The sequence below is a fragment of the Cuculus canorus genome, chromosome 15, assembly GCF_017976375.1.
Source record: "Cuculus canorus isolate bCucCan1 chromosome 15, bCucCan1.pri, whole genome shotgun sequence".
Classification (NCBI taxonomy): domain Eukaryota; kingdom Metazoa; phylum Chordata; class Aves; order Cuculiformes; family Cuculidae; genus Cuculus; species Cuculus canorus.
Window position 1 is genome coordinate 1427847 of NC_071415.1, and position 17808 is coordinate 1445654.

General features: G+C 44.7%; 1 protein-coding gene across 1 annotated transcript in view; it reads left to right on the forward strand.

Moving 5' to 3' along the window:
• Window positions 1–221: 221 nt before the first annotated feature.
• DNAAF8 (dynein axonemal assembly factor 8) overlaps window positions 222–17808 on the forward strand; it is a 100813-nt gene continuing 83226 nt past the window's right edge. Inside the window, exons 1-10 of the mRNA XM_054080871.1 lie at window positions 222–256; window positions 3977–4136; window positions 6827–6940; window positions 7738–8223; window positions 11308–11404; window positions 11755–11887; window positions 12845–12991; window positions 13501–13566; window positions 15267–15635; window positions 16708–16867. Of these exons, the coding sequence (XP_053936846.1) occupies window positions 3990–4136; window positions 6827–6940; window positions 7738–8223; window positions 11308–11404; window positions 11755–11887; window positions 12845–12991; window positions 13501–13566; window positions 15267–15635; window positions 16708–16867 (1719 nt within the window). The 5' untranslated portion in view covers window positions 222–256; window positions 3977–3989. The remainder of the gene's footprint in view (window positions 257–3976; window positions 4137–6826; window positions 6941–7737; window positions 8224–11307; window positions 11405–11754; window positions 11888–12844; window positions 12992–13500; window positions 13567–15266; window positions 15636–16707; window positions 16868–17808) is intronic.

Consider the following 17808-nt stretch of genomic DNA (forward strand, 5'->3'; position numbering starts at 1 on the left):
GGGATGCTGGGAAGTCTCCAGCCAGGACCAGCAGAACTACAAATCCCAAGAACCTCCGCGGCTGAGGCGCCAGTGCCAATAACTGGAGCTTCGAGGGGGCGGGGTCAAGGGCAGCCAATGGAGTGCAAGCTCTGCGCGGCTTCGCCAATAAATAGCGGAGCCTGAGAGGGCGGGGATAAGGGCAGCCAATGGGGTGAGAGCCCTGCGTGAGGGCGGGCGGTTCGGGCAGGTGGGCAGAGGCGGTGCGGTGGCAGAGGTACGGAAGGGAAATAAGAGAGAGCCAGAAGCGATACCGGGCGGGCGCAGCGGCGATTGTGGAACCATCAGAGCTGCGTTGATGCTGGATGGCCCCTCTTTTTTTTTTTGTTTTTTGTTTTTTTTTGAAACCAGTCGTGAGGAGTTTCGTTAGGAACGGTTGGACTTGATGATCCTGGAGGTCTTTTTCCAACCTAGTGATTCTGTGTTGTTATGAGTCGTATCGGCTCGCTTTACGCCGCTGCCAGGACCTTAGGCCGGGGCCGCTGTGAGCGAGGGGAGGGGGCGGAGGGAGGAGCGCACAGCTCGGGGCGGCGGGCGGGCTGGTCGCCATGGCGACGGGGCCGCGTGCGCCGCTCGGCCGCCATTTTGGGCGCTTGGCGCGAGGATCGCGCTTCTCACGGCCACTGAGGGGTACCCCGCGGTTCAGGGCACCGCGTGGGCCCCTCGCTGCAAGAAGGATGTTGAGGCTCTGGAGTGTGTCCAGAGAAGAGCAACAAAGCTGGTGAGGGGCTGGAGAACAAGTCTTACGAGGAGCGGCTGAGAGAGCTGGGGTTGTTTAGCCTGGAGAAGAGGAGGCTGAGGGGAGACCTTATTGCTCTCTACAGCTACCTGAGAGGAGGTTGTAGTGATGTGGGTGTTGGGCCCTTCTCCCCAGTGACAGGGACAGGACAAGAGGGAATGGCCTCAAGCTGCGCCAGGGAAGGGTCAGACTGCATATCGGGAAAAAATTTTCACAGCAAAGGTCATCAGGCCCTGGCAGAGGCTGCACAGGGAGGGGGTGGAGTCCCCATGTCTGGAGGTATTTAAGAGACAGGTAGATGAGGTGCTCAGGGAGATGGTTTAGTGGCAGATAGGAATGGTTGGACTCGATGATCCAAGAGGTCTTTTCCAACCTGGTGATTCTGTGAGTGTCCCCAGCGCTGCCCCAGAGCAGGGGGTTGTGCCCCGCCATCCCCTGTACCTTCGCAGCATTTCACTGTTTGCTTCAGGCTGTGGTTGTGCCTGTGGTACAAGAAGCAGTTCCTGCCACAGAAAATGCAATTGCTTTGATTTAAGCAAAAGTACAATTCGGTTTCATCTGAGCAATTGTATTTTTTGAAAGGCGGAATGTCTCTCTGAGAGCATGTTTTTTGTGGCATGTTCTTTCCAAGCAGTGTTTTCCCACACACTGTTCATGCTTTGGCAATGAGAACGTCTGTTTTCATTGTGATCTGTGCCAAACAGAGGTGTCTGCTGCTGGAATTGCCCTCTGCAGCCTTTTTCTCGCTCAAACGCAAGGTCAGGCGAAGCCCCAAGTTAGCAGAGATTTGGCTCTTGTGAAGTTCATAATAGCATTAAAATTAAACCTAGTAAAGGAGTAGAAATGCATAAGATTTCTGAGAAAAATTATACACATGTGAATGGGAAATCTATTCTACTCCATTCTATGTGTCTCACTGCACACATTCTATGGAGATCACCCCTTATGTTGCCCAGGCTGATAAAGGATGCTCGTGTTCTAGAACTCCAAAATGAGTCTTGGAGAGTTGATTCGCCAGCACTTTCGTTGTCAACAGGAGTGACACAGGAAGTAGTTACTATCACAAAAAGTGAAGTATCTTTGATTTAAGCTAAAGTAGAGTTAGGTTTCATCCGAGTAATTGCAGTCTCTGCAAGTCAGACAGAATGTCTTTCTGAGAGTGTGTCTTTCAAGCAGTGTTTTTGCAGACACTGTTCATGCTTTGGCGATGAGAACGTCTATTCAGTGAGATCTGTGCTGATCAGAGGTGTCTGCTGCTGGAATCCCCTCTGTTTGCAGCCTCTCCCTCTCTCAAACACAAAATCAGGCAAAGCTGGAGCCAAAGCTCCAAATTAGCAGAGATTCGTCTGTTGTGAAGTTCACAATAACATTAAAATTAAGCCTAAGAAAGCAATAGAATATGCATAAGATTTCTGGGAGAATTTATCCATTCTGCCCCAGCCCTCATCTCGCTGCACACGAACGATGGAGATCACTGCTTTGTGCTGCCCAGGCTGATAAAGGATGCTCACTTTCTAAAACTACAAAACGAGTCTTAGGCAGTTCAATTGCTGTCATTTTCGATATCAGGAGGTGTCAGCTCTGGTGATGTGAGAAGGTGCTGGGTTTCACCTCTTGGCTTGAGCTGTCCAGAAAGCACCTGTTGTGCTGGAGCACCTTAACGAGTCTGGACTTTGTGTTCTCAGGGCATTGCCTGTTCCCAGAGAATTACAGAATGATTTGGGTTGGAAAGGACCTCAAAGCCCATCCATTTCCACCCCCCGCCCCCCATCCAGTGGTGGACACCTCCTACTGGATCCAGTTGATCAAAGCTCCATCCAACCTGACCTTGAACACCTGCAGGAATGAGAGGTGCCCCTCTGCTCTGGTTAGACCCTACCCGGAGCCCTGTGTACAGTTCTGGAGTCCTCGGCACAGGGAGGATGTGGATCCGTTGGAGTGAGTCCAGAGGAGGCCACGAAGATGATCCAAAGGCTGGAGCACCTTCTATACAAGGACAGGCTGAGACAGTTGGGGTTGTTCATCCTGGAGAAGAGAAGGCTCCAAGGAAACCTTAGAGCAGCTTCCAGTGCTGAAAGGGGCTCCAGGAAAGCTGGAGAGGGGCTGTGGATCAGGGAGTGCAGGGAGAGGATGAGGGGCAACAGTTTTGAAGCTGTAAGAGGAGAGTTCGAGATGAGAACTTAGGAAGAAATGTTTTGCTGTGAGGGTGGGGAGGCCCTGGCCCAGGTTGCCCAGAGCAGTGGTGGCTGCCCCATCCCTGGAGGGGTTCCAGGCCAGGTTGGATGGGGCTTGGAGCCTCTGACCCAGTGGGAGTCACCCCCATGGCAGGGGGTGGGACTGGATGGGCTTTAAGGTCCTTTCTGACCCAAACCATTCTGTGGTTCTATGAAATAACAGTGACAGTGTGATCATATGAACAGTTATTTCGCTGCTGAACAACATACAGTCACCAAACTCGTAATCTTTCTTAACAAGGAGAAATTATTTACTCCCATATTTAATTCCCCAGGAAGCCATGCATAAAATGTAAAAAGCAAAGCCTTTCCATGAGGAACAATTATCTACCTTGTTAGTACAGTGACAGTCCCATTTCCCATTGTGTTGTTTCAGCTCCTCATGTAGATGGAGGAAAACATGAGAAAAGACTATGGTTTATAAACATTTTGAGAGGTCAGAATCCAAGGGAATGCCTCCTTTCAATTATTTTTATACAGATCCAGTGACAAAAAGTGAACATAAATTATTTAATCTATAATTTGAGCAGTGAGGATGGGAACGTGAGCCAAATAGGAAAGAGGACGAAAGGCCAGCTGAGAGCAGAGGTGTCAGCCTTGCCTTCACCGCGCACCTTCCCCGTCTCGCAGGTGGTCAGAGCATGTTCTTCTGAGAATACGGGTGCAAGTCAGGCTGGCCAAGAATCCCAAAAATGCTTTATTGGCGAAGGCCTGAGCTGCCTCTTGCATGGCCCCAATTAGAGGTGCATCTGGTGAGCAGAATAGAAAGATCTCAGCCCTCTGAACTCAGGTGGGAAGGAACAACTCCAAAAATGCAGATTTTATCATTTGCTGTTGACAGTGAAAACCCTGGGAGGGCTGAGAATTCTGCTGACGCTGAGTGCTTTGTTCTTGCTTTGCACTCACGTTGCCCCTTGTGCTCTCCTGTGAGGTATGCTTACACTCCTCTCTCATTTGATTGAAGGGAAGCGGTTCAGATGGCCTCAGAAGGGCAAAGAGAGCATCCAGAGCATCCACATGAGCCTCCTGCACCTCCTATTCAGGGTGGCAGAACATTTCAGTGGGGAGCTATCCTTGCTGCAGTGAGAGATCAGCTCCCGTCTCTGGACTCCGATGCCTCCACAGTAAGCACTGGGTTCAGCCTTTCCTCACTGTCACTTAGAAAAACCTCTGGAAAACAAGAGAAGGTCACCCGAGCCTGGCATTGCTGAGCAGCGAGTGTGGTATCCTTGATGGGCTACTTGTTCTGACTATGGGAACACCATGTGTTAATCCACAGCCTCCTGTATTATCTATCTAAATTGCCATTTCCTCTCGCTGAGTTCTTTGGAACCTGAAAATCGGACTGATTTCTGCAGATAATAAGCGTTTGTAGTTTTGAAAGAGGAGGATAGCAGGTATTTTGCAGAATGAACCTGCATTTTTCTTGGTTTGTTCAGTAAAAGATACAATATGATAGACTCATACTGCTGATTTAAGATTAAATGGTAAGGTTTTATGCTTGAGAGTGTCGTGCTGTTCATTTCAATAAGGTACTTGCCAGACGATAGGCCTATGGGCATATTTTTCTATATGTGAGGGTCACAGGAAAGTGATATTCCTGCAGACTTTGTGGTCCACTGGAAAAAGCTTTTGGCAGATACTTCAATCCTGAACTGTGCTTTTTTCCCTGTCTGTATTTCCCTGCAAGCTATGCTGCTGTTTTATGCTTCAATTCTATCTGCAAAGAAGCATAATGCCACTAATCTTTTAATATAAAGCATAAGATTGGTAGGTATTGTGTAGTATTCTTCACCGTTACAGGTGTTTGACTTGCTGGGTCTTAGTGTCTGAGACAGGCTGCCTCTAGGCTGCTGGAGATCTCTGTTGACAGAACAACATCAATCTGGTTGTAGTAATTTAGTGCCTGCCTCTCTAGTCCAAGATAGCTCTGGCATCGACTTTTCCAAGGTGGTAACGTGTCTCAGGGCTTGATTATCAGCAGTCTTTTGTCCAAATCAGAATATTTCATTTTCAAACATATAAATACTTGAAAAGATGTTTTTGAGCGCTTAAAGGATCTATTTTATTCTAACTTTTACGTGGCCCTTAATGATACAAAGAGAGCCCTGTGCGATGTGGAGGAGCCAGAAATGCTTCCATGGGGCATTTATTACTTACTATTAATCAGTCTTTAGGAGCAGCGTGATCTAGAGGATAAAGTGTAGATACAGACTCCATGACTTGTTTTCTGCAACCGGTTCTATGCCTAGCAAGTTGGACAAGTTCTATTGCCTCACTATTTCTCTCTTCCCCTCTACCTACATTCTGGTTTAGTTGTTTAACACCCCTCCTCACACACACTGCCCACTAATACATGTCTATATGGCATAGATTAAAGCTTGACATTCCAAAGTTATTTTTAGGCATTCTTGTTGTACAGCAAGGTTGAGACAGAGGCAGCTTTGTACTTTGGTGCCAGACACCAATCTGTAACTCTAAATCACGTTGAACGTTTGTTTACTTAAAAACAATCTCAAAATTCTCTGTTCCTCTTCCATGTGGAAAAGATTTCCTGCTGAAGGAACTGAGGCAATCTATTTCACAGTTAGTGCTGCTCTTAATTTGCATTCAAAGGGTCTGCTTGTGTAATCCCAGTCCTGCTTAATGCGAAACAATAGCCTGCTGAGCCTGCAGTTGCAGTGCTGCACCCCTGTCCAAGTGCCGTCCGCTTGTGTGAAGATACATTTGCGCATCTGAGATTGGTAACCACCAAGTGCTCTGTGTCTGCACTCAAAAATGGCACTGACAAATGTGTTTTATGCCCCAAAGTGCTTTCATTACCCTGAAGAGCAATTTATTAAGAGGAAAGAAGTTCTGTTGCGGTTTGCTTCATGCTAGGAAAAATTAATTACACCAGGCAGAGAATTCTCCGCAGTGTGAGTTGCTGAAAATGTGCTCCTGCAAATCAAAGGGCCAAGCAGGAAACTTGTGTCCTGACTGCTGAGGAGGTGCTTAATCTCACTTTGCTGTCTGTGCATAACAGTTCATCCCAAATGCATACCTTATGTTCAGAAAAGAGATTTTCAAAGCTGTGTAAACTCTGTCCAGCCAAATATAGATACTGTCTTGCATTCTGTATAGTGAATGTCAGGGTCCTTACTGCAGTACTAAGCCTTCATGGCCCTGCCCAGCTTCAGCTGGGGCTCTCGCCCACTTGCCCAGCAGCTCTGGGCCTTCAGTCTTTGTTGGAGCTGTATTGGAGGAGCACTACTTTCTGGATAAAGTCCTGTTTGGTCCAGACTTTCACCTGTGAATTGACTTTCAGGCTTTATCTCTGACCTGCCTCGTCACCTCAATAGTGCCTTATGATCTGGATTCTTGACTCAACCTGGTCACTGTCTTGGTCTGTCCTGCTTCCTCCTCTCCTGCTCTTTCCATTGGTGTGCTTCCCCTCCCAGTTCCCATTTCCTTAGGAGCTGCTCTCGCTACACTGTGGTGGTGAACGAGGTAGTACAAAGAATCAATTGGGGTGAGAGAACTTACCTGCTCTTGTCATCACTTTTCTTGGAGGGATGTTATTCATCACCCTCCATGGTAATTCAGTGTTTGAAGTGGTTTTTACCTTTGTGCCTTGCTGAAATGTTGGGCCGCTATAAGACAGCTGAGGCTGCTGAGCATTGGACTGTGAGGCTGTCTAGGGAAGATGTGACTGCAGAGGAAACTGTTGTCTCTGAACTTCACTCAAATGGTGACAACGTAGGATTTGTCACCAAAAACATATTTAGGTGAGTGTTGCAGGCTCTCATTTAATTTCCGTTTCTTTTGTTTGCAGTCTGACTGTGAGAGTGACGGGGAGCTTTTCATCTTCCAGCGGGAACACCCAAACTTAGTTCCTGACCTGTCAGAAGAACTGTTGGAGTTCTCCTTGGAAGACTCAGATGGACAGGTTCTTAACTGTTGCATACAGGCTGTACTTCCGTAACCTCCCTCTCCTGGTTGTCTCCAATGTGGGCAGTGGCTGTTGACTTGTTTGACTGAATTGTGTGATCGAAGAGCATAGTCCCCAGTACTTTCTCCCATTAGAGATCTTTCTTTCTCTTTATATAATGACCTTTTTAAGCTTTTTCTGCTCTTGAGGCTATAGACCCTTTTTGTCACATCTCCTTGCAGTTTTTACTGTTGTCCTTTCACTGTTTCTTTTCCTGTGCACTAACAGTAACGCTGTGCAGTGACCCTTAAATTTTTGGGGGTTTGAAATAGTTTAAGCCACCATTTTATGTACCGAGAAATGTGGAATTAGGACTCTTACACCTAACTAAGGCGGAGGACTATGAAGTTTATCCCTTGAACGGCTCCTCTGCAATAAATGATTGCATTGTTTCAGCAGTGCTGAAGATTAGCCACCATAGGAAGCTGGAAGAGAAGCCGGCTGACCCTACCATTCCATCATGGCAAGGCTAACATTGTGCTGTTTTTCCCAGTTGTTTTTCCTGATGTGAGAAATCTCATATGGTGAGCACATATAGGGAAAATTAATTTCATGGATGTTTAGCGCTTCCTGAAGTTAGTCTCTGGAAATTAAGCAGTCTTACTGATTTCCATGGTGGTTATGGTGTGTACTGTTACCAGATGGTGACTGAATTGGAGCTGTTGTCTGGTGGTTACTTTGTTTTGGTTTACTACCAGCTTCTAAAGCTTAGGGAAATGTGACTTTCTGCGTGTGTGTATTTTCTCTACCTGCAGCAAACCCAGGAAACAGAAAGACACCCATTGAAGACATGGAAGGGAGATGTGGAAAGTTTTGGCTTTCAGAAAAAAAGAGATGGTGCCCAAGTTATTGCAAACAAAGATGTACGAATGCGTAGAGATGAGACTTCCAATCTTGCCAGCCTCGGTGAAAAATTTCCAAGCCAAAAGGGAGCTGTTCTTGAAGAGTCTCTTGCACATTGCACAGATGACCTTGAAGAGAAAGAACCAGGCAAGGAAAGAGGCATCTCTTGGCTTAATCCATCATTGTCTGTGGAAGAGCTAGACAGTAAAAGAGTCAAAAAAGAGAGAAGAAAGCTGATAGAGACAAAGATACTCTCCAAAATAATCCTTGAGCCAACACTGGGCCACCCAGGCCTAGATGTCAAGCCTCATGGAATTAGCAATATTCAAGAAAGAATTGCTAAGAAAGAAACCTCCTCAGCTCATCATCTTCTAGAACCAACCCATTTGTCATTGCAGGTAGGTAGCCCAAATGTGAGGTTTTGGGATAGAGGACACAGTGCATTGCTTGCAGAATCCTGCTGAAATAAAGAACTGCAATGTTGAATCCTCACACACTGGTGTTCTTTGCTACTTTCATTGTTGTCCTGAATTTGGGGTTTATTTGGTTTACCATGGGTTACCAGCATCATTCATGGTCTTATTCAGGAAAGCCAGCCACAACATCTGTCCCTGGAAGGACAGGGATCTCTTCTCTTTCCAGGCAGGCTTCCCATTAAAAGCGACCTTTCTGGCGTTCCAGCATCTTGTCTTTCCTGTAGCACTGTGGTAACGCTGGAGGTGAGAGGAGGCTGTGATTAGGGTCACCTGAAGTCTCTTCAACCTGAGGCGGGTGCTGAGGTCTGTGAGATGACCAACTTGTGTGTGTTAACCTGTAAGTGGCCCTGGCATGGAGAGGTTGTTCACTTCAGAGCTGTAATTACAGAGCTCTGCTTCCTGTATTGATTTTTAAAATCATTAGGACTTAATCAGCACTGAACATGAACCTGGTATTTATTTCTGTTCAAAACCTTCTAGAGAATCAGAGTACAGGTGTTCCCTTTCCCTTCCATCCACATTCACAAAAATAAATATTTTTGCTGTTAGAGCAGTTCTGGTGTAGGCAAGGAATGCAGGTGCTTGCCTGGTTTTTGTTTCTTTAATTGTGCTGCATCATTTACTCATGCCATTATCGGAGGAGGGGTTGTTTTCAAATGGTTCCAGGTCTAGTTCTCATCTCACTTCTTGTAAGTCAGTTGCTCTGTTTATTCAGGAGACATGACTTTGCCTTCAGATCCTGTTTAATATCACTGACTTCAGTGAACTGAAGTCCAACGCCTTTGAGTGAGTTTGAAAACCAGCTCAGTGTATTCTCCCTTTCATAAAGTGAGGCCAAAGCTGTGTCCTTTGTGTGCGTGGTGTAAGTGTTAAGATTTGAGAGCTGGTTGTTACTTCCTGGCTCAGCAAGGTACCTCAATTTATGTGAAGTAAAGTTGTTAAAATTAATCATAGAATCATAGAATGGTTTGCATTGGAAGGGACCTTAAAGATCATCCAGTTCAATTCTAATCATATCAGTTCATTTGATTTTTTTTTTTCGTAAAGTACATTTATGTCCCTTTCTGTGTTAGAACTGGGACTGTGCAAATCTTCATTTCTTTTTCTTCTGTGCTCATACAGTGCCTTAACAGCACTGCTGTTCCTGTTAAAGGTTAGGAGGATAAAGCCTTAGTACTGCAAGTTAGATGGTAGTTTGATCTTTTCATTCTAATGGCTTGTATTTAAGCACTGTTATTGAAAAAGCATCTTAGTATTGACTACATGGTAATTAAAGCAGATACATGCATTGTTGTTCCCTTCAAGCTGTTTGATAGAATGGCCCTGTGACGTGATTCTCATTGAGTGAGCTCAGCTCTGTCATTCTTCGCTCTCCCAGACAATATATCTCAATGACACTACTGAGCCAGTGTTGGTTTGAGAGACTTCAGCCTGTGACTCTCAGCAGGCTTTTGCCTTTCATTAGCTGCAGCTTATAATTTTAGAGTAGATCTTATCATACTTCAGGTATGCGTGAGGATTTATTGCTCTGGAAAGACTGAGAATCTTCTCTTAAATGGGAGGGGCAGGTGACAGAGGTTTTTACAAGGTGAAACTGCATGTTTTGGAGGCTGCTTCTGCTTCTATGTGAAATGCATGTTGGTTGCAGTTGTGACATGATTGTCAGAAATGACAATCACACCTTGAAAAAGAAAATCACGTGTACTTCTAAGTTCTGGTGATGATATTTCAGATGGATGTGGATGTTTTTAATTAAAACTTTCATTTTAAATAATATTCAGAGGGGAAATCAGTCAGTGCTTTAAATGCATGTGAAGTTTTGTCATTGCAGAGTCATCCTCATACCTAATCTGCAGTGTGCTGTGCGAGCGTATCCTCAGCCGGTGTGTGTGTGATTCACAGTAACAGCATTGATGATCCTGTCACTGCTGTGGGATAAGCGGCTGTGAGAGGGCAGCTGATACTGACTGTACCTAGAGGAATGGGGTTCTGCCCTGGTCAGAAGGTGGAAGGAGGTGGAAAAAGCTGTGGGCTTTATCTCAAAGAACTGAAAAGTTGAAAGGCCTTCTCTTGTCATGTCAGTAAGAAGTTCTTGGTGTTATTCAGTATTGGAATGTGCATACTTGGTCTTGTAGCAGGCCATCTTTTAGTCTGTTTTATTGTCTTGAGTGGTTTTCTCTGCAGATATAAAAAGGGTTCATGCTTCTCAGAGTAAACAACTCAGCAAGAGTGCATGAAGCAGCTAGAGAGAGGCACTGTCCAAAGAGACGCAGTGAATGCATTCCTTGTGGAACTGCTAAGAGGAAGCTGACAGGGTAGCTGGGGGCATTGTCTTCTTGAGATGGTGAAAGGGTAAGGAAGGGTACTTGGAGGGATGGCAGGAGGGAAATAAAATACACGGGGATCCGATACCACTAGTGGGTTGAGGAACGAAGGGAGATAGACGCTGTTGGAAAGAGACTTCAGCATATGAATGCATGTGGAAGACTGAGCCCTGTGGAGGACAGCAGGAGTATGGGTCAGGATGGACTCATGCTCCTCCTTTTAAGGAGCTGTCATTTCACTCCATTCTAGAAACTTCTTTTAGGCTTCACAGTTTTATGTGTGGAAGGAGAAGGTGCTCTACCTTTGCTGTACTTGAATGAACACTGGTTAATCCTTCACTGGTTCTCTTAGTAATTATGCTGCAGTTGCCTATGCTGGATGTGCAGTGCCTTGGCAATGACGTGAGGCAAGCGGTATTCGAACAGTAAATATCCCTTTATTAGTCGTCCTGGTTGTTGAGGCTCAGGATGAAGCAACTGTGTCCAAAGTGACACACCAGTTCATCTACTGGCAAGTGGATGTGGCATGGGACTGGAGATGAGGTGAACTTCCATGCTGTATTTACACATGGTGGAAAGACCTGATGGAGTTACTACAAAGAATGTGAGTCAACGGAAATTTTCTTTTGTAGCAGTCTTTTGGGAGTGAATTTTCCATCACACTTTGGCTGTCATCTTTCAGGATATGCAGAAATGGGATCTAGACAAGATTCTTGAGAAGGTGGAGCAGGAGAAAGATAACGCTCATGCAGAAGTGGCTTTTTCCTCAGCAGATCATGGTAAATAGAACTCAGATTCCTGGTTTTTAGTCATTCCCTGCAGTATCATTTTGAATGTTGAAATCATAATTTTTTTTTAATGCCTCTGTAAAAAAAAAAAAGTAATTAATTAGCTTCTCTCAAGATTTCATCTTGCTTCTGTAGCTTGAAACCAGTGCTTTGTATGCTGTCGTGGCCTAAGATGGAGGAAGGTTTGAAGTGAGCCAGAGCTAGATGACAATGCTGTAATTATCCTTCTCCTTCTGCCAGTCTATAGGGAAAGGGACAATGTGAAAATGGGGAGGGGCTGTTTTGGATGATCCCACTGTAGGAGACCACAGCTGGTGATTCTTTTTGTTGTTCTTCCATAGAGACCTTCAGGAGCACATCTGAAAATCAGCTCATGGAACAGCTGGAAGAGCTGTGTGCCAGGACAGAGTCTCCACGCTGCAGGAGGCCATCAGCCAAGCTTTCCTCCTTTCAAGAACAGCAGGAGAGTAAGAAGTAGGTCCTTTTCTGTCCTATACAGTAGATAATCATGGGTGGCAGTATGGATACCTGGAAACTCATGTTCTGTTGGTTCTTGCTCTGGAGCATCTGCGGAAAGCTGGTATCATAGTTGGAATATGCTGTTAAAGGGGAAAACTAAGACTCAGTCATTCATGTACATTTGATGATAAACAGTCAGTATCCTGCCACCTTAGTGTTCTTCATCAGCCACCACCTTTGTCTAGACCTTACCAGACACTTGGGACAACTGGAAAAGGCAGGAAAATAGGACTTACAAATGATAAGCAGGGTAGCGTGGCCACACTTTTTTGTCACCTAGAGTCCCAGTTTCTGTTACTGGTACCTCAGTTTAGCTAAGGTATGCAGGATGAGTTTTTTGTAGGTGTCAGTGGAGATGTTGGTGCATCTTGGAGGGTTCTGTGTGAAAAAATGAATTTCCAGCCTGTCCAGAATGAGCAGTGTCAATGGTGGAAGCACAAAGGAAGCAAAGGAAAATGAGCCTCTGAAGGAGAGGGTGCAACGAGGATACTTTTCCAGAGCAGGGAGAGCCATGAAGACGATTTGCTCTGAAGGATAAAATAGAATTGCCAAAGGAGGCAGAGAGGAAAGGGGACTTGTTTCTACTGATTGACACTGGGCTCTTAACAGTTGTAAACTCTTTGGTACCATAACTGCCTGCCTTTGTTCTACAGAACAATTTGACGTTGTCAGTTTTTAAGAACTAATATCCCTCACCATAATGCCTGTGATCTGTGTTCCTCTGATGAAGCTGAGTCTTTGGGGTCGACTTTGTAAGGTGGCGGATAGTAGGCAGAAGCAGAGTTTGAATCTGTATGGTAGCCAGGCACAAAGCTCCTTTTACAATCCAATTTTGATCATAATCCACACCCTGCAGGACTTCTCGTCTGGATAAGGCAGAGGACATGCTGAAACAGTGTTTTCTATTCTTAGGGATGTTGCCTTGCTATCATCAGCTTCACAGAGTTCTCTGAGGGTGGACACAGCGAGATTACGCCTCTCAGAGCCTGTAACCATGTACTCTGATTTAAGGGGTGCTAAACTACAGAAGTCAGTACCATTCCCTGATGAGAAACAAAGGTAAATTCTGGCTTTATTGTTAGTGAGAAGTAAGTAACAAAATATAGGAAACGGGAACCTTCTCTCTGCATCTCAGGCTTGTGAAATATAACTTCAATAGTGTGATCAGAGGCCCTTATATCGTTGATGATGGGAGGCCAAATTCTTCTTAATCTGCTGCAGGTTCCGTTAAACGTCCTTTCCCCTAGAGCTAATGGTGTCTGAGGTAGCTGGGTGCTCCTTTCTCAGGATGCATATTCGCTGCAGCAAGGGGTTGAAGAAAACAGTCGCCAGAAGAAACCTTGTAGTTGATGAACAGCTAATAATTAATGAACAGCTAACACGTTTTGATGTAGTCACTTTCTTTTGCTAGAATAATACTGTGAAAAACTATCCACCCTCCCTGGGGATCTTCCCTGAAAGGATGTCTCCCTTTTTCATAATGGTTCTAAATCTGCGTCCTAGAAATGACGAAAAGCCAACACCCAGTTGGAATGGAGTGAACAAATACTGTCTTATTTGTTTCATAGTCCAAGCGACAGCTCCAGTGAAGAAGAAGAGACAATGACAACTCAGGATGAAACAGAAAGGAGAATGTAAGATTCTTTACCAGGACCCTACTTCAAATGATACGATGTTCATTTTTTCTGAAACTAAAATAATTGGCCTAAGAATGATTAGAGTGAGAGCTCCTGTACGGAAATATTTCTGTTCCTGGTCTTTGTGGCAAAAAAGCCACAAAGTAATGACAGTGTTTCAATCTGGCCCCAGGAAATCACTCTTTTCTGTTGCATGGTAGAGACACCACAGCTTGAAAATAGTTGTTGATCCTTGAGGCAGTGTAGCACCTGCATGGAAACGGCTTGAAAGACAACTAGAGTAGAGCTGCATGGCTGGGAAACCTCACTCTTTCTGCAGACATGTTTGAGTGACGTGAGAACTTTTCAATGACTCAGAAACAAACTGTGAAATTATTGTAGAGAGTTGGTACAGACAAACTTTTATTTTTAGAAAGAATAAAATAGGCCAGAATGGATGTTGATTTAAAGAGAATATTGAATGCATTTTGTGAGTTGGGATGCTTTCAGTCCTCCTAAATTGGAGGGGAGAGGAAGAGGGGAAAGAAACACAAATGAAATGCATGGTAAACATTGTTTAGTTCTTTTTCTAAATAAGAAGGTCTTGTGGTCTCTGTCCCACCTTACAAAGTCGGGCAAGATTCTGATCTCATTCATGAGGGGTCAATGCAGTTTCACTCTTACCTCAATTGAATTAGCAAGCAGGGCTAAATATTCTGCAGTACAATCTACCTACGTATTAGGACCTTGGAGGGTTAGCTGTCTTGATCTCCAGGCGCTTAGCCCAGAAGATATGCAGTTGGTTTATCCCTGGAGCGCACAGGGAGTCAGTGCCATCTCTGGCGCGTTACCAGAAGGCTGTTCTCCAGTACATGGTGCTTTCCTAAAATTGCCATGCTCCTCAGTAGTCAAGTCATCAATGTTAAAGGTTAATGTGATGATGCTGGATACTGGCAGGAGATACGAGATCCTTAGGGAGAAAGGGTCCTTAAGCATAGGTTTACTTTAGATAAGTACAGTGGTACAGTGCTATGTGCTCATACACACTACCTAATGGCATCATTAATTTCCAAATCAAATGATCTGTTGCTCAATCTGTGTACTTTCAGCTACCCCTAATATAAGGTATGTTATTTGCTCAGAGTCACCAGATGAGCTACAGTTGATGGCAGCCTTCCTGTAGCGGCTGACCTGGGAGACTCCTCATTGGAACTGCAGGACAAAATAACCACACCCACCCGTGATGTCATGACAGGACCTTTCGGAACAGAGTACTATTCCAGTGTCATGGTTGCTGGCAGTTTCGCAGCCTCATTAACCTGGAGGAGACACAGATCAAACTAAGCCAAATACTCAAAAATCCTAATAATTATTAGAAGGACTTCTTTATGTATTTGAATCCCAGCCTCTGTATCCAAAGGGGACAAGAATTTGTAGACTGATTTCCATGCCAGCGTTATGTTTGCTCAGAGCTCTTCTACTAGGTGGGCTTTGTGCCTGAAATGCAGGAAAGCTCAGTAAATTGCCAGTAAGATGGGTCTCATATTCTGTCACTGTAGCGTTTTATGTGTTGCCTGTGTGCTGGTGCTCCTAACAGTAGTTACTGTGGGTGTAGATGCCCAGTTTTGAGCTGTCTCTCATATAAGAGGTTCCTTGAGTTTGAATTTATTCATATAATGCTTTATCTTGATTAAATCAGGTTTTTATTTTCTTCACAGGAGGAACTGCTCAGCAAAAAGCTTCCTACTGCAACAACTCCGTACAGCCCATAAAGAAGCCTCAGGGCTTCTTCATAAGCCATCTACCCTGGCTGAAACCCCTGAAGGCACAAAACAGGATTCAGAAAGTTTGGAAGAGATAGATTCCTCTAAAATAAGACAAACCCAACATTTTAAAGTGAGACAAGAGACAAATAAGATGATTCCCAGGAAACTGATGGGATTGAAACCAGAGGAAAAAAATACCTCCTTGTCAAGCCTTGGGGGTAGTGAAGCTGCCATAGAGAAAGAAAACAGCACGGAAATTGAGAAGGTTCAACATTCAGGAAATGCTCCAGAGTGTCCTCTATCTGCCACTGAACTGCCAAGGTATCACACACACGAAATAAGAACAGCATTGATTGAGGAAGCAGAGGGTCCCCACCTCCTTGGGCTCAGTTTAATGTTGTGCGTTCTGCATAAACTCTAATTTTAAAGTGAAATCAGGTGGTTGCCTTATGCCCAACTGCTTGCGAGAGCTCCGTTATCCTGACTTCTCAAAGGTTATATTCTGCCTGCTATTTTCAGAGTGAAATTTAACTTTTTGACTTTGACATATGAGCCTTTGATAGAATTAGAACCTGCCTGCTCTGGAGATTATGACTTTTTTTCATATTAAGCGGTGGCCTGCCCTGCCACGTGGGCACTCCAGCACTCCTGTGTACCTGGTTTAAATGGCAGATCGTTGGTTGCAGGGTTTGCCTCTGTGGAATTCCTGACATTAAAGCTCATTGCTTCCATCAGTTCTGTAAAACTTCTTGTCTCCCTGCTAGCCTGCCATGTAGATGGCAGAGCACGGTTTGGCAGGAATCTGGGTTATTTATTGTTGCTGAGTAATAGCTTACAAGGGTTTTAACAAATTTTAGTTTTCTTTCTTGCTGTTCTAATTATTGATGGGGCTTGAAGAATTGAGAAGCAATTTAACTTAATATTTGCCATGGAGATGGCAGATGAAATCTTTCTGCAGACATCAAGATGTCTTATAGAAAGATGGTAGGCCTGAGGTTAGGGGAAACTTTTCACTGTGTTATAGAAGATAGGAAAGGGAATGGAGTTAGACTGGGAATTTTGGTGTGGGGCAGGGAGTGAGACATCATGAATGCCTCTGCTTAATGGAGTTCTGCTCTCCAAACAGGTCATCACCACTTGTCAGAGGTTTGAGGTCTGCTCCTTTCTTTTGGTTTTTTTTTTTCAGAGGCATGATTTCAACCTGTGACAAGTTCTTGTGTCCCCCCACAAACACCATAAGCGCTTTCTAGATCTATTTCAGCTTTTCATGCCATGATTCACCCTCAAGTATATGGTATATATATAAGAGAAAAAGAAATGCAAACAGATGAAGAAGGTGCTTTTTCTCTCAAGTGAAGAGCTTAAGTGAAGTAGAATCTGTATATTTTTACAGGACAGAAGAAAGTAAGACAGCACTATCCCAAAAGGAAGAACAGCTGACAGAGAGACAGAGGAGACAAAGATTCCAGGAGCAGCTGGAGAGGTTGCAGCCTCAGCAGTCAGTTACTGGAAAGCAGCCCATGGCAGAGAAAACCCCCGTGTTGTTCCACATGGTTAGTAGCTCAGCGTAGGACTGTCCCTTTCAGAGTGGCTTCCGGGCCAAGTGCAAGTGTGATCCTAGAACCAAAAAGTGATTTTTTTATTGTGTTATTTATAATCTGTTTGTTACAGAGCACCATTACCTGATGAGCTGAGCCCTCCTACAGCTTCTCTCACACTAATAATGTTTTCTCACCTCTCCTGGATGGGGAAAGCTCCCCACAGAGCTGCCCGCCACGCCTGATATGCCTGGATGTGGCAGGAGTCCTGGCTTGCTGAACTCAGTGGTCTCAGTGTCTTCTGCTTCACAGGAGTCACACTTTCACACATGAATTTTCACATTTTTTTATAAAAAGTGAAATATTTTTACTCACATAATTCTAAAGCAAAGCCTGTGCTGAGTCGTCTCTGCTTGTCTGCCCCCAGTAGCTTTATAGTTAAGCTTTGTGGGTAAGGTTTGAGGATTTTGGGTTTTGTAATAGTTTTTGCTTTTGGCTGATGTCCTCATTAAGGAGTATGAAATGATCCTGATTTTTCTTGGAGCCCAAAACAGGGCCATCTTTCCCCCTGAGAAGATTTGTATATGTAGTCTTATTCATCCTTGCACTGATTTTATGCAACACAAGACCAGCTGAGGAGGTAAGAGGTCATGAGAAACTCCAGAATTTATCCATGAGTTCACTGTAATGCATTTATTAGCATTAATAGCAGTAACAAAGTACAAAAGTGGAAAGACCTCACGACTCACGACTTGGGGGTGGACCACTCAGGTTGGTTTGTTCTGTAAGTGGCTGACCAGTGTGTTTCTGCAGATTAAAAGCTCTGGTTTTTAACACTGGATTAATCACTGATGAGAAATAAAGGAGTACCAAACTGAGAGCTGAATTTCCCTTTGCTCTGGCAAGGACAGTGTGCTGCACAGATCTCTGTTTTGAAGGCCGCAAAGGCTGTGATT